The sequence below is a fragment of the Mirounga leonina genome, unplaced genomic scaffold (genome assembly GCF_011800145.1).
Source record: "Mirounga leonina isolate KUSES-001 unplaced genomic scaffold, KU_Mleo_1.0 Mir_151, whole genome shotgun sequence".
In the NCBI taxonomy this organism is placed as follows: domain Eukaryota; kingdom Metazoa; phylum Chordata; class Mammalia; order Carnivora; family Phocidae; genus Mirounga; species Mirounga leonina.
The window spans coordinates 79321337-79345705 of record NW_023270377.1 but is presented as its reverse complement, the minus strand read 5'-3'; the positions used below and the strand labels follow the sequence as shown (position 1 = coordinate 79345705).

Genomic DNA, 24369 nt, shown 5'->3' with positions numbered 1-24369 from the left:
AACCGTGGAAAGGTGCGTCTGACGACTTTGATCTTCTTAGTTAATGTGGAGGCTCTGTCCTTGATGGAGAAGGAAGAGAGACAGTGGAGAGCCCACAGAGCCTAGAGAAAGCTCAGGCAGCCCGGGGTGCGGGGAGGGAGGGGCAGATTTGTCAGGGATGAGTGAAAGGATTGCCGAGCAGTGGTGCGAGTGTCCAGCTGAAGGTCAGAGCATGGATTTGCCGTGGCCACTGACAACATGGTTCCAGGCCTGGAAACAAAAATAAAGAAAGGCAAGAATGATAGGAGAGTTTAAGGCCCGAATGGCAGTGGTGGGGCAGGTAGGTAGTGACCATAGTCATCAAAATAGAAATGGCCATCAGACCTGGACCAGGTAGGAGGGAGAGGCCAGAGCAGAGGGGATGGAGAGGGAGACTGCAGAGATAATGGCAAGAACTGGAAAAGCTCAGTCAGGGAGGAGAGGGTCCGAGGGAGCTTAAGATCAGGCTTCCCTGATTTCATGATCTAAAACTCTCAAGAAAGGACCTACTTGTAGACCAGTGGCTCTCAAAGTGTGGTTATCTGGCCAGCAGCTTTGGCATCACCGGCTAGACATGTGCATTCTCAGACCCACCCCAGGTCCACTGAAGCAGAGACTGGGGGTGGAGCCCAGCAATCTGAGTTTTAACAAACCCTCCTCTGGGCAAAGTTTGAGAACCCCAGATTGAGATAGGCATGCAGCCATCACCTCTCAGAAGAAGGAGGGACGATGGTCTCCTCTGTAATCAGACGCAGCAAGGATGCCTTGCCATTTTTGGGCTCCAGGATGTGTTTGCACATGTGTTTCTCAGTTTACCTGTTGGCCCAGGAGGGCAGTTTTTGTCCATTTCTAGATCTGATGAATTTCAAAGAGTTTATCCATGCGCTCAGATGCTGTGACTAGTTTGAGATGGATTCATTAAGTAATTTCATGGGATTGGAAGCTGAAGGGACAAGCAAAGGCCACTGAGACTTCCTGTTGGGACCACAGGCACTCGCCCAACAGCTTGGTGACTTATCTCAGTTGGGATGTTTGAAATCAGATTTAGGTCTTGGGTTTATGTTTTCACACTGGTTCTTAATGAGTTTTGGAACAGTTCCTTTTGAAAAGAAAAGTCTATTTACCCACCTGCAAGGGAGAGGTAAATTTCACAGAGAGAACTAATCTGTATCTTTCAAAGGAAGATTGGAAGTTTTGTTTGGTTTTGTTTTGTTTTCAATTCTCTAAACTATAATGCTCGGAAAACCCTTGACATCAGCCAAGGGAATTCATTGGGAAGGTCATTGAGTCTCAACTTGTAGAACCTCTGTTTATTTTCACTTTCAGAATGACCTTTGGTGGGATTGGGGTGGTGGTTTTTTATAAAGAATTAGAATGTTGTCCAGCTTATGTTGGGGCTGTGGGTGGGGCTGCCTGCTGACCGCTGGTGTTGGTGCAGAGCGTGGAGCTGGACAGCGATGATGGAGGGGGCAGTGCTGCCCAGAAGCAGAAAATTTCCTTCCTGGAGAATAACCTGGAGCAGCTCACGAAGGTTCACAAACAGGTAGGAGAGTTGTGCCAACTTCCTCTGCTTCTCTTACTCTCCCGGAAAGAAGCTCCACTGTATCTGGCCACAGTTCGGGGAGAAGGTTCTGCATCACCAGGGGACATTAGTGCCAGAAGGATCTTGGAGTCCTTTAATTAGTCTTCAGTGACTTCCCTTATATATAAAAGTCTTTTATTGAAGCCAGATGGAAGGAATCGGAGTTTGAGCTCTTGGGGTTTGGGAAGTGGGGTGTTCAGAACCCTGCCTTATCATCCTGCCTCTGGTTCCAGCCCTGGACCCACAGGCTGCACAGAATGCAAAGTGAAGACCACCGAGTCAGTTCAGGCCCCTCATTTTTGCAGATGAAGAAACAGACTGAGAGAGGAAGTGACCTGCTTTATTTTCTCTCTGCTCTGTTGCCCTATTTCTTGGGCACCCTCTCCAGTTCTTAAGACGCTCTGGAGTTTATCCAGAGGGACAGCAGAATGCATGGCCAAACCTACTGGTGATCTGGGCAGTTGTTTTTCTCCTTTCTGTATAACTACTGGAATGTTCATGTTTCCCCTAAATCCTAAAGATTTGGAATGTGATAAAAATGGTCCAACTTAGGGTATGTGCTATGGTGAGTGCTGTGAATTGTGTAAGACCGATGAATCACAGACCTGTACCCCTGAAACAAATAATACAGTATATGTTAATTAAAAAAAAAAATGGTCCAACTTGTTGGACCACATGGTTAAGGGGATGCATCTCTCTTGGACCTATATCCTCTTCAACATTACCTAGGATGGCATTTTTCCCCGAAGGGAGGACGACAGATTCAACATGGTTGAAGTCATTCAAGCAAATTACTGATGAGAAATATAGAAGCAGAAACTGCAGTCTGAGTTGCAATTAGTGATTTTCTAATTCACTAATTTGAAATAGGGCTCTGAAATTCATTATTTTATGAATTCAATGAATATTTTAATAAATATTAAAAACCTGCTCTCTGCCAGGCACTGGAGCTGGTAAAGAATGCACATGTGGCCTCGGGATGGGTAACCTTCATACATCACTTTCTGATTTTCAAAACTTTTCTGGATCCACTGGGATTCACACAATGGGCCTCTTATATACTCCCCTTTTTTATGGGTGAGAAACCTGAGATGTGTAGGGGTTGGATGACTTACCAAGTCAGATGTCAGGAAGTAATAGATCTGGCTCTTGAGCCTTTTTTTTTTTTTTTTAAACCCAGGGCAAGCCTGTTGCTTCTTTTCCTTCTTTCTTTTTTTTAATTTTAAAAATTTTCCTTCATTTTATTTTTACTTTAAAAAAATTTGTATTTATTAATTCCATAATTAGCAGACAGTGCTGTATTATTTTCGGGGATGTGTCAGTTCAGCAATCCCATACATTACTTAGTGCTCATCACCCTAAGTGTCCTCTTAATCCCCTTCACCTTTTTCACCCACCCCCCCCCCCCACCTCCCCTTTGGCAACCACCAGTCTGTGGCCAGACCACCCTGAATGCGCCGAGTCTCACCGGTTGCTTCTTAACCGAGGGTCTTAGGTAGTAAGAGAACGAGCAGGATCCCAGGGTTACCTGGGAGTCTCTGGATATGTTGCAAAGTGGGTCCAAGCCACATGCTGGTGGAGACAACGCGTCCCGCGCGGGAGGAGGCCTACAGAGAGCTCTAGAACATGCACGCCTGTACCCAGTGCTTCTGAACTTGCCTAACACGCTCAGCTTTCACACGCTCGTGCTGGAGTAGCCAAGCTTCCTCACACTGGCTCCCCGACCCCCGCAAACCGAAGAGGAAGTAAATCCTGCCCACGCCTGACAGCTTCCTGTGACCAGAAGTGGCCGTTAATTTCATTCTGCACCCCTCCCCACTTCCTTGCACACAAGAGGCGTGCGTAGCAAACTGGAGGCGCCGGGTCCGGGACTTCCATTTTCCTCGGGCGCTCCCGGCGTTGGTGGTCCCATGGACGTCCTGCGTGCACCTAGCGGGGCTGCTTGTTTGGCCGCAGAGTCCGCTTCTAGCCGCCTTCCTGTCACCGTCTGCCCCTCCTGCCGGCCCCGTCACCTCCCTGGTAAGCCGCCCCCGTCCCCTCTCCCCGCAGCTGGTCCGGGACAACGCCGACCTGCGCTGCGAGCTGCCCAAGCTGGAGAAGCGGCTGCGCGCCACGGCGGAGCGCGTCAAGGCCCTGGAGAGCGCACTGAAGGAGGCCAAGGAGAACGCCATGCGGGACCGCAAGCGCTACCAGCAGGAGGTGGATCGCATCAAGGAGGCCGTGCGAGCCAAGAATATGGCCAGGAGGGCCCACTCGGCCCAGATCGGTATGTGCGCCCCTCGCGCCCCTCCTGGAAGGCAGGGCTCTGCTGCTCTGGGCTGTGTGCTCTGGAACAGCTGGCAGGCAATAGTCAGGCTGGCGGCAGCTGGGCTAGCCGGCGCCTCCAGGCACCCTGCATTCCCCCCGGAGACTGGCAGTGTCAGGCACCTGCTTCCTTATCCTGAGAGGTTGCAGCAGACACGTTGTGGTCTTGAGAGCTGCTGAGCTGAGCAGAGAAGGTGGCCAACTTAGGCTGTCAGCTGAAGGTATTTGGCTGTAAACGGAGGTACGTTCTCACAAGCACTAGAGCATTTGGCTGTTTCTCAGTGAGGCCCAAAGGCCCCTTCTGTTCTGTACCAGGCAGAACGGGAAGGGGCGCGGTGTAGCTGGAAGCCTCAGGGAGAGCCGCTTGCAAGGGCACGTTTGGAAGCACCTTGGAAAGAGCTAGGCTGGCCTCCGTGTGCAGGGTGTGGATCCCAGGTGGGAAAGGGGCCTGGACGTTCAGCCCCTGCCAGACCTGGATTTGGGCATTTTGCCTGAGCTGGGAATGGGGGTGTAGCTGCTAAGTCATAGTTCCCAGGATGGAGCCACAGGCGGTAAGGAGATTTAGGAATGTTCTCTAGAGAGCTTTTATTTTTTTAAACTGAAATGCCTCCAATAACATGTGATATTATTTCCCATCAGATAATGCTGTGCAGATGTTTTGTAAACCAACAACTTCATGTTTCTAGTTTTTAGATCATACCTTAGATTAATGTTTCATTGCATTTATTGGATTTCTTGCTCTTTGTAAACCTGGAAACTAGAAAGCTTCTTCCCAGAGAAGTGCATCATAGGCAGAAACCTGCACCCAGTTTCAGGGGCTACGCAGATGCCCTTGGAATCCAAATGTTCCCTATGGATCGGCCTCAAAGAAAATTGGAAGTCCTTCTAATTTTCCTCAGCCAGAATTAAAGTAATTGCTATATAAGTTCTCTCTGTCCCCTAACCACCGGGTGCCCTGGATTAGCTAACTGTACTGTCTGGGAGTGGAGACATCCTGTTTTCAGAAAGGTCTGATGCTTGATGGGAATTGTAACGATAAAAATTGTGTGTCTTGGTTTTCACATGTGACCCGTGGGCATGTGGGTGTGGCCATTTAAGCCCAGTCTGAATGCTCTGTCCTTTCTGTCGGATACAGCCAAGCCCATCCGCCCTGGACACTACCCAGCATCGTCTCCGACGGCCGTCCACACCATCCGAGGGGGAGGAGGCAGCTCTTCAAACGCCACTCACTACCAGAAATAAATACGAAGTGAGTCCCTGGTGTCAGGGGTGGTTTCTGTCCTGGGCAGCCCTGGGGCAGATCCCTGGCCCTGCCTGGTTCTCATCCGTCTGCATGTGCCCCTCCAAGAGTGAGCAGTTTAGCTCTTCTGGAACAGGCCTTAGGGGTGTAGCTTACCTACACTCAACTCAGTGCGGAGCCTCAGGGTCTTCTCGCTAGGGCCACCTGGCGCTGGGGACACTCCAGGGATGGATGAGGGTGTGGCGAATGATTCACCTGAGCTTGCTTCTGTCTGTGGGACTTCCCTGTGCCGCTGGCTTCCAGAAGGGCATTACCTGTTCGTCAACTGCTTTCGCTCAGAGCAGATAGATGTGGGTGGTTGCTTTAAGTTCCAGGAACTGACTCTAAAGCAAGAGCCAGATATAGAAAGTCATATTTTTGTAATTGCTTTCTGAGCTCAACAAACAGGAGTTTTTAAGAATCGTGCTAATTTATATCTAGGTAGGTCAGGACCACTTTTTTCTTTGAGACGGCGGTTTATAAATTTCTCTTTCTACAATCTGCATGTGTGATTCTGCTCTACCAGCAAACAAAGAAACAAAAAGGGATACACTTTAGAAAAGAGAAGGAGAGAGCACAAACTGTCCTTTTGTACTTGGGATGGAGAAAAGAGGTTACTCGCTGGGCAGGGCAGACAGACAACTCGGTGGCCAGAAAACTGTTCAGGAAAACTCTTGACTTTGCACCAGTAACCTGTGGGCGGGAGGGAGGAGCTCCAGATGCTGTCCTTGGACTCTGAGCCCTCACTGAGGAAGCTAGCTTGCAGGATGGGCCGGCCGGCGTGGCAAAGCCAACTCCGGAGAGCACAGAGTCCTCTCCTGTCCTTTCCGATCAAGGTACAGGACGTGAATGTGAGGGGCTGGAGCCCTCTCTCGGGATATGACAACACTGCGAAGGCTCACGCCAAAACTGCCAAGGAGGAAGCTTGGCGCCTGCCCCCAGACGGCCCTGTCCTGCGCTGCCCCAGGCAGCATGCCAACGAGCGGGACAGGCACAGGTCAGATTAGGGAACAGGAGGGAAGGCCGAGGCAGCCCGAGGGCGGGCAGCATGTCCACCGCCATCTGCCGTGTCCTGAAAGGGTGGATGGGAAATGGTCTTGGCAGCGGGCCACCCCATTCAGATCCGATCGCTTTCCCTTACAGATAAAATAATTTGGATGTCAGAAAACTGTCGTCGGTGTTGGGGCTGGCCCTCAAAGGGAACTGTAAGGTCCTGTGAGGCAACGTAGGATAGAAACCTAAAGCCGTGGTTCTGGAACTTGGGTGGGTGTTAGTATCACTTGGCACCCGGAAGGCTTTGTGAAGTAGTGTCGTGCCTGAGCCTTTGTGTGTGTACCGAGTACCCCCGGCGATTTCGTTAGCCACCAAAGTTCGGGGACTCCTGTCCTGAAGGAACTGTGGCGTCTCTAGGGCGGAAGTGGATTTCTCTGTCGTGTGAAGGAAATTTGAGGGTGGTCTGTCAGTGGCTGGTAAAGCGACTCTAGTGACAGCAGAAAGCTCGCCTTTTAAGTGTAGACCCCCTGTCCTCAGCAAGTACCTTCCTTCCTCAAGGTCACCTCGGTGACTTCTACTCTTCTAGCTTTCGTGCCTACACACCATGGTCAGCAAGCAGAGAGGAAGCCGGGAAGAGGCAAAAGCAGCTTCTCGGCCGAATCCGCGTCCTCTCCTGGCCCTCCTGGAAGTCCATATAGTGCGGATGCCTGGTCCCTCCGGCCAGATCTGAGGCCCATGGCCGTGTCCAGCTGCAAGGGGGCTGGAAAGCGGCCGCTTTGAGCTAGGCACATCACTGCCCCACGGAAGAGTAGTGTTCTTTATTTTTTATTTATTTTTAAAGATTTTAATTCTTTATTTGAGAAAGAGAGAGCGAGAAAGAGCAGGGGCAGAGGGAGAGGGAGAAGCAGACTTCCCGCTGAGCAGGGAGCCTGATGTGGGGCTCCATCCCAGGACCCTGGGATCATGACCCAAGCCAAAAGCAGCTGCTTAACCGACTGAGCCAGCCAGGCACCCAGGAGTACTGTTCCTTAGCTGAAGACGAGGTGATGGATGCTGGGGGGGCAACCAGAGCCTGCGCTGACTGAGCACCTACTATGCAGCAGTGCTGTGCTAATGTAGTATCTACATTACCCCCTTCCATGTAACCTTGCAGAGCGGTGGCTGTGCTTGGCTCCTGGCAAGCCCTCAATATGTACACTGGCCCAGGGATTCTGGGGTCCAGAGACTGTGCAGTGGACAGCCACTTTCCACATGTGATCCCATAAAGGTCTGTCGACCCACGTTTTGTGTAAGCTTCATACGACCCAGTGTTCCCTTGTCACACTTGAGATTGAGAAGCAGTGGGTCTGCTGAGACTTTTAAGACCTTCAGACTAACAGAACCACCCTCACCCATCCTGGTGGTCCATTGCTTTAACTTGAAGTGTTATAAGTGGATTTGATTATTTTACTGCAGTTAGAGCCCCCTTGACCCACTCTCTCCGTGCATATAACTCCTGTAGCTGGGCCGTTCCCCACGTCACAGAACAAATGGGCCCCTTTCTGGTTATCAGGATGGCGGTGTGGTAGAGAGGCCTGGCTTAGGACAGGAGACCTGGGTCAGGTGTTAGTTAGGTCTTCTACTCTCTTTAAGTTACTTACCCTCAGAGTGGGCTTCTTTGTCTGTGAAATGGGGAGAATCCTTTCCCTGGACCATTGGTTTTGAAATGAGGACTGACTGAGGTCACGCTTCTAAGCTGCTTGGCATCTGACAAGTGCTCCATAAAAACGTCACTGCTGTATAGAGTAGCAGTGCGCTACTTGGCACGCAGTAGGTGATGGATGAATGTTGGCTTCTAGTCTCCTTGTTACAAAATAGTTTTTAGTCCCTCTCTAGCCCTAAATTCTAACCACTGAGTGCAGAAGGCCCATGACTGAGTATCCTATTTGATGCTATGACCAGATATAAGGTGTTTTAAAGTTATTATCATTTATTCATCTAAAGGTTATGAATAAGAACATAGACTATTTTTAAGAAAAAGACTAGGTATTTGTCAGTGGAGGTTAAAAAAAAGGATAGTAGCCAGTGAAGTGGGAAATTGTAACTGGGAGTGAGAAAATGCAAAATCATTTTTTAAGAAAAATAATTGGAGGGGCGCCTGGGTGGCTCAGTTGGTTAAGTGTCTGCCTTCGGCTCAGGTCATGATCCCGGGGTCCTGGGATCGAGCCGCACATCAGGCTCCTTACTCAGTGGGGAGTCTGCTTCTCTCTCTCCCTCTGCTCTTCCCCCCACTCATGCTCTCTCGCTCTCGCTCAAATAAATAAATAAAATCTTTTTAAAAAAATGATTGGAAATGTGGAATTCATTGCTTAGTTGGGATCAAAACCTTTTGAGGTGATCTTTCCTGATCTTTGAGATGCTCATTCTGAAGTGTGTCTTCCTAGGGAAAAATGATCTCAGCTGACTCTTCTTCCCAGCCCTCTTCTTGAAGCCAGAGCAGCATATTCATACTTGGGCAGCATTTGGATATCTTTGGGGTTTCTTTCTGCTTCATTTCAGGTTTCAAAGAATACAGTCACAATGAGTATTTTGGTTTATGCTCAAAGTTTCAGAGCGACTAAAGGTGCCAACATGGAGAAATCAGAACTCAGGATACTGCTGGCTTCTATCTCAGCTAGGTCAAATCCAGGGGAGCTGCCAAGGGGAGGAGAACAAGTACCAACCACAGAGTGACTGGGGAAGAGTAGCACAGACACTGGCTGGAAGGTGGGGCTGGCTGGCGTTATTTGGGGAGTCAGGAAGGCTGATAGGGCTGGAGCCCAGAGAACACAGAGACCTTCATAATCACGGTTGTCGGGAGGGAAGGAAGGGCCAGGTAAATGAGGCCTTTGAGCCGGGCCAGCAGCATAGAGTGCGATCTGAGTGTGTGGGGCCACTGGGGACTCTGGGCCTGGGAGTGTTGGGACCTGGTTCATGACTGGGAAAGGCCACCCTGTGCTGGACCCCATGGAAAGGATGGTGTGGGGGGAGTCAGAGCAGGGGCTCCCCAGAGGCTCTTGCGGGGAGATAGATAATGTGGGAGACGGGAGAGTTACAGGCAGGGAGTACTGGCAGCCTGAGAGGAGCTGCAATCCGGAGCATAGGCGGAGGTGATGGGAAGGCGGAGGAGATGGGAAGGCGGAGGAGGAAGGACAGGTGCTGGTAGGTGGTAGATGGGGTGGCAGGGAGTTGGGATGGGTCTCATCTTAGTGCCTGTTTTCTTGTGAAAGAAGCCAGGTAAGCAGCAGGGAGGCAGGGAGATGGGGTTGCAGGCTGGAGAAGAGATAAGGTGTGAAGTAGACCTCTGAGGCAGTACTGAGTGCTTATTCATGGCCCCACATTCAATGCAGACATCATTTAGATATCTCGTCTGGCTCCCTGGCTCTGCGGGCCCTGCGGTGGGACTTCCTTCCAGGTAGTGCTTTGACTAGCCGCTGGCTGCTTGTTCAAGTGTGTCCACCAGATGGCGCCAGTGGGGTACCGCTGGAACCTCGCTATTTTCTAAAAGGCTTTGAGGCAAAAGGGTCTTTTGACTCTCCTTTATTTAGGCCATTATTTCTCGGATTTGAATAGTAAATACAGTACTTTTCAGGGGATAAAGTTCTCATATTACTCAGAGTTTTTTTTTTTTTTTAATTAGGTATTTGCAAATTTACAATAGCATATACTTAGATCTTACATAACTATCAAGTCAAAACAAATTTAGAAGTTAGATTGAAATGAACCATAAACCAAAATCAAATTACCAACCTTAACAGAAGTTAATAAAAGATGGCTTTTCTCTGAAAAGAGCTGGGTGCAATGTGATTCTGGGATGTGTTGCTTCTAGGAGAGTCTGGCTTACCTGTGTTGCTTCTGTGTGCCATGGCAGGGCTCACTTCTTTCGTTCCCTTTCTGTGTGAAAACCACTGCGGAGGGGCACCTAGCTGGCTCATTCGGTAGAGCATGTGAGTCTTGACCTTGGGGCTGTAAATTTGAGCCCCATGTTGGGTGTAGAGATTACTTAAAAATAAAGTCTTGAAAAAAGAAAAGAGAAAGAAAGAGAAACACGGCAGAATCACTGCATACCTTCAAGCTGTTTTGTCGTCTTGTGGCTGGAACCCATCCTTGTCCTGCTGCGTCCAACTTTAGCTGAAGGATATTTAAGTTGTGAGGAGTAGTGTCCACTTGGTCGTAGCATAAAGCGTGTGTGGGGCTGAAGTTGCATGGGAATGCTTGGTTGCAAGGTAGTCAGCTAGATAATCTAGAATACCCACATATTTTTTAAAAAGATTTGTTTATTTATTTGAGAGAGAGAGAGAGAGTGTGGGTGGAAGGGGAAGAGGGAGAGAGAGAGAGAGAGAGAGAAGCGACTCCCTGCTGAGGAGAGTCTGATGCGGGGCTCCATCTCACAACGCTGAGATCGTGACCTGAGCCAAAATCTAGAGTCAAATGCTTACCTGCTTAACCAACTGAGCCACCCAGGCACCCCTAGAATATGCACATATTAATGCTTTCGATTTTTGTGGAAAGAAAAACATAGAATTAAAAATACTGTGAAATAAATGAAATGCCCAGGATGCCTCTCACTTTGTTGATGTAGGTAAAGACTCTGATATTTTGAGGACTGTACTTTTATTAAAAAACCATATATGTTAAGTCTAGAAATCATAGCCTTATATAAAGTTTTGGGGTGCCTGGGTGGCTCAGTTGGTTGGGCATCCAGCTCGGTTTTGCCTCAGGTTATGATCTCAGGGTCCTGGGGTTGAGCCCCACGTCAGGCTCCGCACTCAGCTTGGAGTCTGTTTGTCCTTCTCCCTCTGCCCTCCCCACCCCGTCTCAAATAAATAAATAAATAAAATATTTTTAAAAATTAAGTTTTAATAAACTTGGATAAAACATTTGGTAAAATCACAATGGTGGAGCCAATGGGAACTCATTAGGGCTCTTACAGAAGAAGCAATTCCATGTTTTTAGACTATGATTTCATGCTTTGAGGCATAAAGAAAACAGCCCTAGAAGAAGCATGTCTGCGATTTATAGCACGGTCACATGGGTGAGTGCAACTACAAAGAGCCATCCAAGCAGACCAGGTGTTCTGTTATGACCTTTGATTTATGTGACATTCCCTGGATCAGTGACAGTCACTGTAGGATGGCTCTGTCTTCAGGTTTTACTACCTTAAGACCTTTATTGTGAATATATCTGTTAGTTGTTAGTAAAAATAATACCTTTACATTCTTAAGTGGTGTGCTGGAAGCAGACACAGAACATAGATCTCCAGGCTTTCACGACTGGTCCCTTTTGCTGCCATAAGGTCATCTGTGACTGAGGCCCTGAAATCCTGGACCCTATGTGTCCTGTGTGCCTGTCATAGTCAGGGTCTTCGGGCTTGGCCCAGACATTTGGAATGCACAAATGGTTTTCTACTCTTAAGTCTTGTCACAGGGGCACCTGGGTGGCTCAGTGGGTTAAGCGTCTGCCTTCGGCTCAGGTCATGATCCCGGGGTCCTTGCTTCTCCCTCTCCCTCTACCTGTAGCTCCCCTTGCTTGTGCTCACACTCTCTGTCAAATAAATAAAAAAAAAATTAAAAAAAAAAAAAAAGCTTACTTGTTGCTTAATTGTCACAGTAAGCTACACCCAAAAGGGGAAATTCCAAGTGTACATTAGAGACAGGAAGTCCAGTATTTTCTAGGCTAGCACTTAAACCTCAGACTTATTTGACTCAAAGTCTTTGGCCATTTCCCCACATTTACTAACTTCAGCTAAAGCCCTAAACTTCAGGGGCACGTAGGCCTCCAGCTCTTTTGTCTTTGAACTAGGAAGTCCGCTGTCTCTCAAACCCCCACCCCGCCCTTCATTGTTTTCCTCCACCTCAGGCAGAATAGAATTTTCTAAGCTTTTGACTGCTAGAACAAAAAGGCAGCCCTTCCCTGTTTAGTCCTCAGGCAGGCTGAGCTTTCCAAGCTGGCACTTCCTCATTTACACTCTTTGCTTTTCTAAATCTCTTTCCTTCTTGTTACTCTTCTCTCTGTCCTGAATATCTGGACCTAAACCATCTTGCATCATTGGTGGGGTTCACCTTGACCATTCTCCTGGTTATGATACCCACTTAATCACAAATAAAAAATGTTATATGTACCTAAAATGTACAAGTTGCCTTGTGCCCACAGCAGAAATGGGTTCGCTCCCCATGTGGAGGGTGGGCGAGAAGCTGCTTTTGAGTTTAACCCTCCGAAGTAGTAAAGTCAGGGCACACATGTGGTCTACATCGGAGCCGCTGGCCGTTCAGCTTGCTCCTGCTGTTGGAAAATCCTAGCAATGAGATGATTGAGACACAAGAATGTGAATCCCCTCTGCTACCGGCGGGGTACATAGCTGGGCGATTGTGGGTTCAGGATACGGAGCTGGGCTGCCTGGGGTTGAATCTCAGCTTGGCCATGTACTAGGTAAGTTACTTCATCTCTTTGTGCCTCCTTGTCCTCTGTAAAATGTGCCAAATGACTGTACTTTTTACAGGGTGGCTGTGAGGATTAAATGCATTAATCCAGAGAGTTTAGGCAGGTGCCTGGCACAGAGCAGGCATGCGGCGTTGGCCCGTGTTGACATTATGCCATCCTACCTTCTCCTACCTTCTCCAGAGAGGCCAGGTGAACTGTCAAGATCACACATCTTGTCCGTGGTGGGTCCTGGACCGTGAACTCTGATCCGCTGGGCAGCAGTTCCTAAAGTCCCTGGCCTTAAGACCCTTTGTAGTCTTAAAAAGTATCAACATCAAAGAGATTTTATATTCCTGAGCTATATCTCTTGGTATGTTTTATATTATTGATATAAATTGAAGCAAAAATTTTAAGTATCACTACTGTTAAGACAAATGTCACTTTTAATGAAACGTAATTATTTTCCAAAATGAAAACTTAGCAGAATGGAATTGCTTTGCAGGTTTGCAGATCTCTTTAATATTTGGCTCAGTGGACAACACTGGATTTTCATATCTGCTTCTGCATTCTCTCAGTTGCAGTGTCTTGTTTTAGTTGAAAAAAACTGAGCCTTGTCAACTCCAGACAGGATTCTTAGGTGCGGAGAAGTTATGATCATAGCACCTTCTTTCTCTCTTTATTTTAAAGATTTTATTTATTTATTTATTTGAGAGCGAGAATGAGAGAGAGAGAGAGAGCATGCGAGCGTGCACAAGTGGGACGAGGGGCAGAGGGAGAGGCAGAGGCTTAACCGACTGAGCCACCCAGGTGCCCCCATAGTACCTTCTTCATCACAGGCTTGCTCTGAGAATTGAATGAGAGATGTGAAAGAAGAATGGAAAGTCCTGGGAGAGCGTGTGGCAAAACTTAGGGCCTCACAAGCATTAGCCAATGGTATGTCGTGGGGACAGGCCTAAACAGCATAGAGAAAACGGGACTCAGGGAGAGGGGCCAGTAAGCAGTGCAGGCGGGCACTGCGGCCTGGGACGTGGAAACCAGCATTGTGCGCTCAGAGGGAGCAATGGTGAGGGCCTGGAAGGAAGAACGATCGTCCCCCACAGCAGATTGCCCTGATGCCGCTGCTTCTCTTCAGCAGCGATACGTAGAGTACAGTTGGCAATTCTTAGCAAGTGGGCACTGAATGGTAGGAAGGCAGGAGAAAAGATAAAACTACGCGCTGTTTGGATTAAGCATAAATCTGCTTGCAAGCAATTGCAAAAGCCAAAGTTTGGGGAAAACCTCTCAATACTTCTTGCAAAACCCTTGTATAATTCGCTTCTTTCTTCAGCCTTCTCATCCCTTCTAAAGAAAGGCGATCTTATTTCCTTCTAAGCCTGGTCACACGTTGCCACTCTGTTACCATCTCCAGTTTGGCAGAGGTGCAGGGATGGCCTTGTAGCAGGTCACTTGGGCCAGTACCGTGCTTTTCAGGGAGTAACCACTCTGAGCCATCCAAGAGGGTCAACAGAACTGGGTCTTAAATGTTCTCAAGGTTTGCCAGCCTCTCTGGGTTGGCCACTCTCGGGGATCAGAACGGTCAGAAGTTGTTTCTCCAGGAGCTAACCCATTTACCTTTATAAGTTCTATCCATTTTCTCTCCTGAATTTATCAGAAGAGATGAACATTCAGATAGTTGGGAGATGGACGGGAGTATCCCAGTTGACTCCTTTCTTCTTGGGCCTGCTGGAAAGACTGCGTTGGCAGACAGGCTGGACAGATCTGTAACTCAGGATGAAGATGGACCACCTCTTTAGAATAACCTTTATTGGTGGACTCCCTGTGTTTTTCCTTTCGGCAGCCTGTCACAGTCTCTGTCTTCTTTCGCCCTCCTTGAAGTGACTAAGCAGGTTGGGTGTCCTTTGTGTCCCCCTCTTTCTTCTGTACCATTAGCCAGAACGTGCTGAATCTTGCACATGGAGGCAGGGGGGGATTTGAATGAAAGGTCGGCTGGTGGAAATTGTGTGACTTCACGGTCTGTGGGCATTGTTGAGGCCGCACCATTGAGCGTGTGTCTAATGCTCTGTCAGCACATTAAGCCCTAAGGGCATGTAGGAAGACCATCTCATCTGACCAGGGTGACCCATAAGTGATCCTGAGATGGTGTGTTTGGAGAAATGAACCTGTAAGAAAAGCGAAATGGGGATTCGAGTGGTGATATTCAGAAAACATCCCTGCGCCGCTTGGTTTTCGGCTTGAAATGAATTTAAATGACCACTATGACCAGGCTTTTGGACTTTTTCTTGTCCTAATAATAAGCACAAAATCTTACCAGAGAGGCTAAACATTAAAGATGCTCTTCCCATAAACAAATCTCTTTCTCTGACATCTAAAAATGACCTGAATATTACCATATAAGGTTGTTTAAGCCATTTTTGGTTGAGCAGCTTTATATCTGTGAATAGTTACATCACTGGAGCAAGAGGTGGTAATTACCAAATGAGCTCTCTGAGTTTTTATTTTTGTGTGTCTGGGAGGATGGGGTATTATAAAAAGGAATATGTTCTTTTTTTCCTCTTCTTTTTCCCCTCCACCCACTTTGCTCTTATATACTTTTATAATCCCTTTTTACACCCTGAATTTTTTCTGTTGATTTATAATTTACATTTTGCTTATTTATATAAACTATGTGAGGTTGCTTACAATATTATAACATACGAGTCGGGAGAGTGAAGAGAAACACATTAGAGGGGGAGAGAGCATTGTAGCAGGAATCGGAGATGGGTGTTTACCAAAGCTGAGCCCTGAATTTGGATCTAAGCCTTCTAGAGGCAAGAACAGAAAGCACAACGCGTCAGGTTATGGAGTTCCTTTTAAAATCAGATGAGCACATGGATTTTTCTTAGTGTCTATCATATTTCTGTGCCGGGTATTTCCCATGTCTCTCGAGGATGAGGCTCGACATACCCCTGCTATCGCCACCTCCCCACCCCACAGTGGGGTGAGCTGTGAGCCCCCGGTGAGCTCTGCACAAAACCTATGGGAAGACCACAGACAGACCCAGGGCTTCCAGCTGGTGGGAGGAAGCTGAACCTTTTGTTTCCCTCCTAAAAGTAGATTTCATTTTTTTTTTTTTAAGATTTTTATTTATTTGCGAGAGAGAGAATGAGAGACAGAGAGCATGAGAGGGAGGAGGGTCAGAGGGAGAAGCAGACTCCCTGCTGAGCAGGGAGCCTGATGTGGGACTCGATCCCGGGACTCCAGGATCATGACCTGAGCTGAAGGCAGTCGCTTAACCAACTGAGCCACCCAGGCGCCCAAGATTTCATTTTATTTATTTATTTTTTTAAGATTTTATTTATTTATTTGAGAGAGAGCATGAGAGGCGGGAGGGTCAGAGGGAGAAGCAGACTCCTCGCTAAGCAGGGAGCCCGACGCAGGACTCGATCCCAGGACTCCAGAATCATGACCTGAGCCGAAGGCAATCGCTTAACCGACTGAGCCACCCAGGCGCCCCTAAGAGTAGATTTTACTGGAGTTGGTCCGAAGGCGACAGAGAGCACTCTGGCCTGGCCTCTGAGTCAGGACTAGCCCAGGCTTTTATCCTGGAGACCTGAGCATGATCGGATAGACCTCTCATGGGAAGTGGGGTGACATCCAGGGGGTGCCCTCTGAGTGACTCCATCAGCCCAGTGCAGTCAGGACTAGGAACCTCTTTCCTGGGTTAAGGGCCGTGTCTGACCTGCCTCAAAATCCTGACAAGTGTGAATGGTGTTCGAGTCTCCCTCAGGAATGAGAAAATGCATTATGTTTCTCTGAATACCACCAGTGTCGATAGATAAAGACTTTTGGAAGAGACTTGTCAGGGCAAAAGCAGTAAGTAGGAAGCTGTGCTGTCCACCACGCTAGCCACAAGCCACATGTGGCTACTGAGGGCTCGAAATGTGGCCAAGTCCACATCGAGATGTGCCTACACCACACTGCAAACATTGTGGGAAAAAGACTGAAGTAGCTCCATGGTGATACCAACATAAGATTTCTCAACACATAGTACTGATCACGTGTGGAAATGATAATATGTTGAATTTCTTGGGTTAAATAAAACGTTATTAAAATTAATTTTACTTGTTTCTTCCCACTTTTTAATGTGGCCACTTGAAAATTTAAAATCAAATATGTGGCTCACATGGTCTTTCTACTGGACAGCACTGGTCTAAATATCTAGAATGTTTATCTAAATATCTGATTACTCCAGATATTCCAAATACCAAAACATTTGTCTGAGGAATGAAATTCCACTGTGTCCTCTAACTCCCGTGTTCTCTCTCTGGTTCTCTCTCAACAGATACGGCTCTCCACGTAGCATGTCAAGGACTCCATTAATCACCAATTCCTTTATTCCCCACCCCCTCCACAACTTCCATTTTCTTTTACACTTGCTTACCCCAGCCATCTGCAGTACACCAGTTTCAGATATTTGAGCTGTGTAGAATCTCTGTGTGTACAGATGTGTGCTTGGACTTTTCTCTTCCTGAGAAATCTGAAGGGGCTGATTACAGAAGATCCGCTTACTCCTGGGAACGAGGCCCAGGGACTAGGCTGTTGGGTGGTCTCTGGGCGGCCCCCAGAGCCTCCTTCCTTGGTAGTGTGCCATCCCAGCAAACGCCCTCACGTGCTGTTCCCTGGGGGGGATCAACCAAGTGCCGTGGAGGCGGGGGGCTCATGCTCTGCTGCAGCTGTCTGGTTTCTGTGAAATAAACACATTCCTTTATATTTTTAGGGAACAAAAAAAAAAAAGTGCTGCTACGAGGTTCAAAATTTTCATTCTGAACACTTTTCCGAAACAAATCACCCCAAAGAAGCATTTTGAATCCCCCCCCCGGTCACATCTTTGGATCTGTAAAAACACCTTTTAGGAGGGCACCTGTTAAGCAAAGCAGATTTCTTCAAGGCAGAAAAACAATCTGACGGTAGCGATGTAGAATTTGTTCATTCAAACACATCCATGTAAATGCAGAAAATCATAAAATTCACCTGAGCTGCTTGCTACTAAACCTGCAGCAACTAGTCTCAGCCAGCCCAGTTTGAACATCCTTCCTTCGGAAGTGTTGAAAATGCTGCAAAGTTGGATGATTGGAAATAGGGTGGCCCTCCTGGCCGCCTCCTCCCTGATCCTACTGGAGCTCGCACTGGGGATGGCCTCTTTCCGTAAGGGAACCATCTTAAGCCTGGAGGGGGTACGGCCAGTTGAAATCCAGGATCAATTCCAGCAGTTGGAAAAGGAAGCCTCGGGGTGGGGGCGGGGGAGTGACTGACGCATTTTTGTGCCTACGAATAAGTTGTTATTTTAACCCTTCATTGCTGAATGTTTGTTTGACTTCTCTCTCGGGCATCAGATAGGTTCGTCTTCTTAGGCAGAATGTGAAGAAATCAGTATGGATGGATGTTTTTACATTTAACTATTGGTTTTTTCCAACATACGAATTTAAAGCTGAATCAACTCTTACTTCCAGTTGCGGATTTTAAAAGGATTGATTTCCAAGTAGGAAAGTCTTCAGGGAAGCTGACAAGGATTCAGTTAACGTGGTCTTTTGTGCTGCTACTGGTTTTGACAAATTTGAGGGTAAGTCGGTGGCAACCAGACCCGTCTCCGTGAACACCCCCACCCGATCTGGGTGCCTGCCCGCGATGAGCGAGCTGTCCCCACTGGAATGAAACGTAGGCCGGGGAGACATTGAGCTTTCTCTTCACTGTGTGAGTTGTAGTTCGAGGGCGTGTGTGTGTGTCTGAGGACTGTGAATTGACTTCCAAACTTCTCTTGTAAAAATTTCCCTAACACAGCGAAGCTGCTTTGACTTAATTTATTTGTTAAATGTTGAACTTTGTTTATATGTGTTTTGTTTTGGGGGGGGGGGCAGTAAAGAGAAAGAAGAAGACCAATTCTAGTGAAATATTTATTTCACAAACATGACGATTTTGCATTCATTTACACTTCAAAAATTCTTTTGATTTTCTTATATTGCCAGTACTTGCCCAATAGAGCTGCTCCATGACTGTTTGCAGTCTGATAGAAGGGCCCTTGTAGGGCAGGTTTTGCAAACTTGATCAGGTAATAACATATGCCATAGATTATAATCTTTTGCTGTGAATATGTTTGGCTCTGATTTTAGAAGCTAAAACATTGGTCTTGGAGAGGATTGCCAATTAATAGTTGTCACACAACTATTGTCTATTATGCAACTGTATTTATGTGTGGAAATTGAACAAAGGTCAATAATTCTTTTTTGGGGCTCTCTTGTTAATAGATTATTTTAAATTCTCCCCAAAGTAACTTTTCCCTGGGTACCCCTTTTCTATTTCTAAAGAATTGCTTGGCCCTTTCATGTTTCAAAAAGAGCCACATGTTTCACTTGTAGTCCCGTATTTTTTGATCTCCACAAAGGACTCACAAAATTCACACGACTTTTATTCACAGAGAAAGTTGGCTTTGATGTCTCTTAAAGATAATTCTGCTACTTGCTGATCAGCCAGTCAGTTCACCTAGCTTCAATCTTTATAGGACCTCAAAATTAACTTTCCTACACTGTGACTAAAAGGTGGGCAGATTATTGGAATGGATTCTACAGCATATTCAAGTGGATCCCTAAATATTACTTTATATGATAAACTAAGATCAGGACCATATCCTCTGTAGGCCACTTTTTAAAAAGCCACATTTATGCAACTTTCATTTTTTTAAAAAATTATTACTCCTTTACATTTGTACTCTAAATATAAAAACCACACTTCTGAATGGCTGAGCCTGTGATTATATTTTTGTTTGTATGCTACTTTTTGTGAGAGAGAGAGAGAGAGAACGTGGGTTTCTCCTTTGTGAATAATTTTCTATCTCATGCTTCTTCTTGAAAGTTTACTTTTTGATGCTAATAAGGGAATAGCCAGATGGTTTATACAAATAATCTCTACCTGCAGGATGGTGGATTGTTAAATTAGAGAAATGCTGTTTGGGATATCAAGATTTATGGTTGGATTCAACTTAACCAATTACATTTTTATAATGGAGTATATTCCTTCATTGACTGTATTATCAATTCATAAAGTGCTTTTAAAACTTTAAAAGATTTATGGTTGGAGACTAAAATATATTAATGCCAAATGTGTTTTGGTCAATTACTAGAGAATTCTGTACAAATGCATCATCTCTTCAAATGCTGTACAGTTTGCTTGTTTGAATGGCAGGTAGTAGGGAGAATAAATGTGGAGTAAGACTTAAAGGAAATAGTATCATGTGATTACAAAAATTAGAGTTCATAGAAATATTGGTGTAAACGAAGAAATAAAAATATTTGTCTAGAATGTAGCATCTAGTGACTTTTTGATGCCCTAACTTCACATGAAGGAGTGATAGTTCTGTCCAAGGCCAGACTGAGCCATCACCAAGACTCATGGGGAATTATCGGTTCTCTTTTCCTAGAGGAATAACTGGAAGCAAATAAAAGTCTTTAACAGTCCCCTTTTTGAAGTGTTTTTGTTCTGTTTTGTTGTTTTTAGCAGGGCAGAAGACATTTAGAGTCTGGCTACATGACCTATTGGGGAAGTTTTTCACTGGGAGGGGGTAGGGGGAAGGTTTCACTTCATTGTCTCACCCCTAATATTTTGAGCGAGCTAAAGGAACCATTGTAGTTTAAAATGGTTTCATTTAACACTAACAATTTAGCCTTTCTAAAAGTATTGAAAAAAAGGGCTAGGTAACTGCCGAAGGAAGCCTTGCTCCATGAAGTCTGCTTACACATTTACATCTTGTGCACCAGTTTTAAAGACTTTTCATCGTGTGCAGATATAAGGGGAATAGGGCATTCTGTAGGATTATACATGTCTAGTTTGTAAAGTATGTAATGTGTACTGCAGATGTGTGTTCTGGGGCTTTATGTATCTGTACAGTAGCTCTCATTAAAAAAAAAAATTTGTGGACAAACTTGTTTTGGTGGTTTGAGGGGGAAAATGGCTGTTTATACCAAGTAATGATGCTGTAATATATAGTACATGTAACGAAAGATCTGGAAGTAACCCTCCCCTGGCCCGTGGGAAATTTTGGTTATCCTCTAGGTTCTAAAATGAAGATGTATGGATACTCTGGCAGACTGCATGTTGTATAATTTGAAAAATACTAAAAGTGGAAAATAAAATTGAGTTAAACTTTGTCTGGTCTGTTTTTTCTTGAGTTATCCTAAAGGCATTCCCATTGAAGGCCTCAATGCCCGAGTCGGGATGAACCGTTGTCTGGCCTCAGAAGAAGAGTTCTTTTCAGCGGACAGCCACTCAGACTCAAAGCATGAGTAGTCAGCCTTGACCTTTCTGCCCCCTCCTTGGCTCGAAGATCTGTTTTTATTTCTTAGTGAGGAACCCAGAAAACCTGACATTTGTTCCTTCAGCACTGAAATGATAGCAACTGATATAAATAAGCGCCTTAAACACTTTCTTAAGGTAAGATTGAGTTAAAGGTCAGTAGACCAGGGTAATAGCTGAATTTCTTCTTGCCCAAGTAAAGCACTTATTCCAACAACATGTTAGCGCAGCGGTATTCTTCAGCTAATGCATCGGAGCCCTGCACACGTTGAATGTTGAAAGATTATTGGCATCTTTTGAGAAGGTTGGCATGCTTGTGTTCCTGTTTAACCTGAGAGTATTAATGTATAGGTCTGGGGTGTTAGGAGAGGACGTTGGAGTGTGAAGCCTTTGGAGAATAACGAAAGGCAGGCTGCAGGACAATCAGATACGCTTTCAGCAAGGAGACTTCTGTAGCTCAGGGCACTGGAATCCTGTGGCCACACAGGCATTGTGAATGTGAAACACCCTCATTCTTGGTTTGCTTAATGTTGCATGAGAGCCAGACAGTAAATTGCTTTAATCAATTAAAAACAGGAAGGATGGGTGCCAAATGAACGTTTGGTAAGTGGGATTGAGGGCACTGCAAATGATGTGCTTTTATGATGTCTTACCCATCTTGCTTGAAATTGTTATTCTCCAAAGAACTCGGAAGAGGCCGTTTCCAGATACCAGATTGTTAAAGGTGACTTATGTAGTAAAACTTCAAATGTGGATGATATTTAGGCGGAAGCCTGTGTATTTAAGATGGGAAAGCAGTCCTCTGAACTCGATGACAGAGCAAATTTCAGCATCCATGGGCAATGACCCCACAGGTCCCAGAATACAGGGGCTCTGCAGTGCAGGAGCATCGCACGGACACCCACTGTTCCCTGGGTTTCTGCAAGTCTTTCTCGACGTTTCCTGTTCCATCGAGCCCTGAATGGTGCTCGGGCTATGCCTGGGAAGTACAGAGCCCGTGAGTATCTGTGGGAGAATGTGGAGCTGAAGCCATAGCCTGCAAAGGTAATTACTGATGACGTGTGTATTGGTGGGTTTAATTGTGGCATTTGTGACAGGTTACATCTTGTGATTTGTCTTCTGTACATGATAAATGGAACAGAAGTAGGAGGCATCTCTCAGGTGACACATCCAATGAAAATGTGGGCTCACTTGACAAAAGGCATCCTGAGCCATGGGGTTTTTACTCTCCCTTTGGCGTTTGCTGGTTCCTCATCCAATCTGCAAAGAACACAACAATTTCTGTGTGGTTAGTTGGGCTTAGAATAGTCAGACTTGCAGAGAACCCCTGTGGATCTTTCCACTTTCTGCGCTGTGGATGGTGAAGGCTGGGATTCATCTGCTTTGCTTCCCCAGCGCCAATGGCTCCGTTTGGGAGCCCCTTCTGGTCTGGCACCCTCCAACCCTCACCCCTCCCCGTGACCAGACTGCAAGTAATTCTCATAGGCCTGCTCTTCAAAAAATGTACCGGAAGTCCTATTTTACTCCTTCAGAATGTATATATCAAACTAGAGAAATTGGCAAACTTGTTCCGGATGCCATGTAACAGCACCAGAACCTCAGAATGCTCAGAAAGCTGCAGGAAGGAGCCAGTGAATGCCAGAGACTGTTCTGGCTGTGTGCCAGATACTGTTTTAAGTGCTTTACATGTATAAATCCATCTAATCTGCTTAATAACCCCACGAGGTAGGCACCATCATCTCAACTTTAGTGGGGAGGAAACAGGCAGAGGTTCGGTCACTTGCCCAAGGCCTCACAGTTGGGAGGAGGAGTCAGGATCGAAACTTGGGCAGTCTGGTCCCGAGGTCTGTGCTCTGGGCAGCTGGTAACACTGCCTCTCAGAACAGTGGTGTGTGTGTGTGTGTGTGTGTGTGTACCCACAACCAGCCTCAAAAAGCCATTTATACCAAGTTTTATACCTTTGCCACTTTTCTGTTTTCTCCTGTCAGAGGAATCTGAGAATTCCTTGTTAGTTGCATTATGTTAGGCCGTCCAGTGCATCTGGGCAGGAATCATCACAACAGTACTGAAGGAGGATGCCCCTTCTAAAGGCAGTCTGCGCGCCCCAGCGGTTGTCAGGATCCTTCTTCCATGCCACAGACACTTAGAAGGCTGCAGTCACTCCTGTCAGTTCTCTACTGTTTGCTGTAAGAATTTAGCTTAACTCATGTTGACTTTTTTTCTTCTCTTTAGGACGTTAATGATCTCTGGTTGCTTTTTAAAATATATAACTTCTGTCCTCTGCTGTTTAAGGTCCCGATAAAGCAGGGTTCTCTTGCCCCATCTGGGCCAGCTCTAATGGGAAGTCTGAGGGGCACTGGGTGGGTCCCCCTTCCCCAGGTCTCTGTGAGGCCTTGGAGGAGGCTGCTCAGGGAGCCCCGCTGAGAGGAGCCACCCCTACCTCACCTCCAGCCTTGTCAGGATGATTAATAGAGTCTCCTTTTAATGCTTTAGGTTTAGAAAAAGTACACATGCCAACCATACCACACATGCATCTGCAAGTCCAGCTACAGAAAGGGGCCGAAACAGTAAAGGGGGTTCCCTTGTGAGCAACTCCCCCTCACTCCGCTTTACCACAGACTCCATTTACCTGCGCCTCTCCCGTCCGAGGGTGCTTCTGATGGGCTAGTGCAGAGTTGGGGAGGAAGGCTGGGGGCGGATTCGTCTGGTCACGGGTTGCTGCCTCCTTCAGGCAGGCTGCTTGCCTGCAGACCCCATCACCAGCCTGGCCTCTTCTCTGCCCTGCAGCGCCCGCTTCTGGGGCGTGCATGCAAAAGCGAAATATCCCTGGAGCGCTGACTCAGCAATGGCGCTGCTGAGTAATCCCAAAATGGAAATAACGAGGGACTTGGGACCTGGCTCCCACTCTACTTCGCACTGACCAACTGTGGGATTGTGGTGACGTTGTTGAGCCGTGCAGCATCTCAGTGGCCTCATCTCCATACCTGAATTACGGAGATGCTTAGCCCACCACTCTCTACTCTTCACATTTGGCTGGAGGATCAGACGAGAAATTGTGGGCAAGCATTCTATGAAAGTGCTACTTAAATAGAAGAGAATGCTGTGTCAAAAGACAAAATTCAACTGAGTAAATTTTGACGATCTTACTGGCTTTATTCAATGACTCAGGAATTGGGCAGCCTGAATCTAGCAGATAGAAGGGAGCTCCGAGGAGGGGTACTCTTGACCTACGGGCAAGGAGGGAGTGGGAACATAGAGGCAAAAAGCACAGTGGTTCCGGCAAGGTCACTTTCCTTCAGGGGATGGCAGGGGTCTGTCAGGCAGATAACCTGCCTAGTGCTGACTAGGTGATTCCTAGTTGACTGCTTCAGGATTCCATTTCTGGGAGAGCGGAAACGGTAATGAAGTGTCGGTTTGCGCTTAGGCTAAGTGA

At 46.7% G+C, this 24369-nt stretch overlaps 1 protein-coding gene across 1 annotated transcript in view; it reads left to right on the top strand.

Annotated features, from left to right (window-relative positions):
• KIF5C (kinesin family member 5C) overlaps nucleotides 1-20791 on the top strand; it is a 148138-nt gene extending 127347 nt beyond the window's left edge. The window contains exons 23-26 of the mRNA XM_035008072.1: nucleotides 1457-1561; nucleotides 3650-3866; nucleotides 5040-5153; nucleotides 16936-20791. Coding sequence (XP_034863963.1) covers nucleotides 1457-1561; nucleotides 3650-3866; nucleotides 5040-5146 — 429 coding nt within the window. The 3' untranslated portion in view covers nucleotides 5147-5153; nucleotides 16936-20791. The remainder of the gene's footprint in view (nucleotides 1-1456; nucleotides 1562-3649; nucleotides 3867-5039; nucleotides 5154-16935) is intronic.
• The last annotated feature ends 3578 nt before the right edge of the window (nucleotides 20792-24369 follow it).